Consider the following 532-nt stretch of genomic DNA (forward strand, 5'->3'; position numbering starts at 1 on the left):
TGCGCCGCGGGCCGCCCCGGGCCGCCAGCCGCACGGCCTGGCCCGCCACCGGGTCGAAGACCACCGTGTCGTCGCTCGGCGCCGTCTCCCCTCCCGCTGGGAGACCCCCCACCAGGTAGAAGCGTCCTCGCAGCTCAGTGCAGGAATGGAAGGCCCGTGCCAGGAGCGCGTCCCGGGCCACCGGCCTCCAGGTCCAGCCCGAGCCCCCCGGGTCCCCCGCCAGCGCCATGACCCTTCCCCCCGCCTGACCCCCCGCCCCCCAGGTAGCGCCGGGGTCCCTGCTGCGCGCTGCCGTCGCCTGGCAACCACTGCGGCAGTGGCAGCGCGACCGGCTGCAAACCGGAGGTCGCAAAGCACCGGTTACCGTGGAGACCGGAGACCTGGGTAGCTGCGGAACGGACAGTGTTGTCGCCGTGGCGACGGGAGGGGCGCGAGGTCCAGAACAATCCTGAAAGACTGTCAGAGGGTGGCCAGGTCCTCAGAAGGACCCCTGTCATCAAAGCTGCGAGAGGAGTTGAGGTGCAGGCGTTGC

The 532-nt window shown here is 71.8% G+C and overlaps 1 protein-coding gene across 1 annotated transcript in view; it reads right to left on the bottom strand.

The window, feature by feature from the left end:
- The window catches only part of KLHDC9 (kelch domain containing 9), a 1,300-nt gene extending 1,071 nt beyond the window's left edge, over positions 1-229 (bottom strand). Inside the window, exon 1 of the mRNA XM_029933418.1 lies at positions 8-229. Coding sequence (XP_029789278.1) covers positions 8-229 — 222 coding nt within the window. The remainder of the gene's footprint in view (positions 1-7) is intronic.
- Positions 230-532: the final 303 nt, after the last annotated feature.

Source organism: Suricata suricatta, chromosome 3 (genome assembly GCF_006229205.1).
Source record: "Suricata suricatta isolate VVHF042 chromosome 3, meerkat_22Aug2017_6uvM2_HiC, whole genome shotgun sequence".
Lineage (NCBI taxonomy): Eukaryota > Metazoa > Chordata > Mammalia > Carnivora > Herpestidae > Suricata > Suricata suricatta.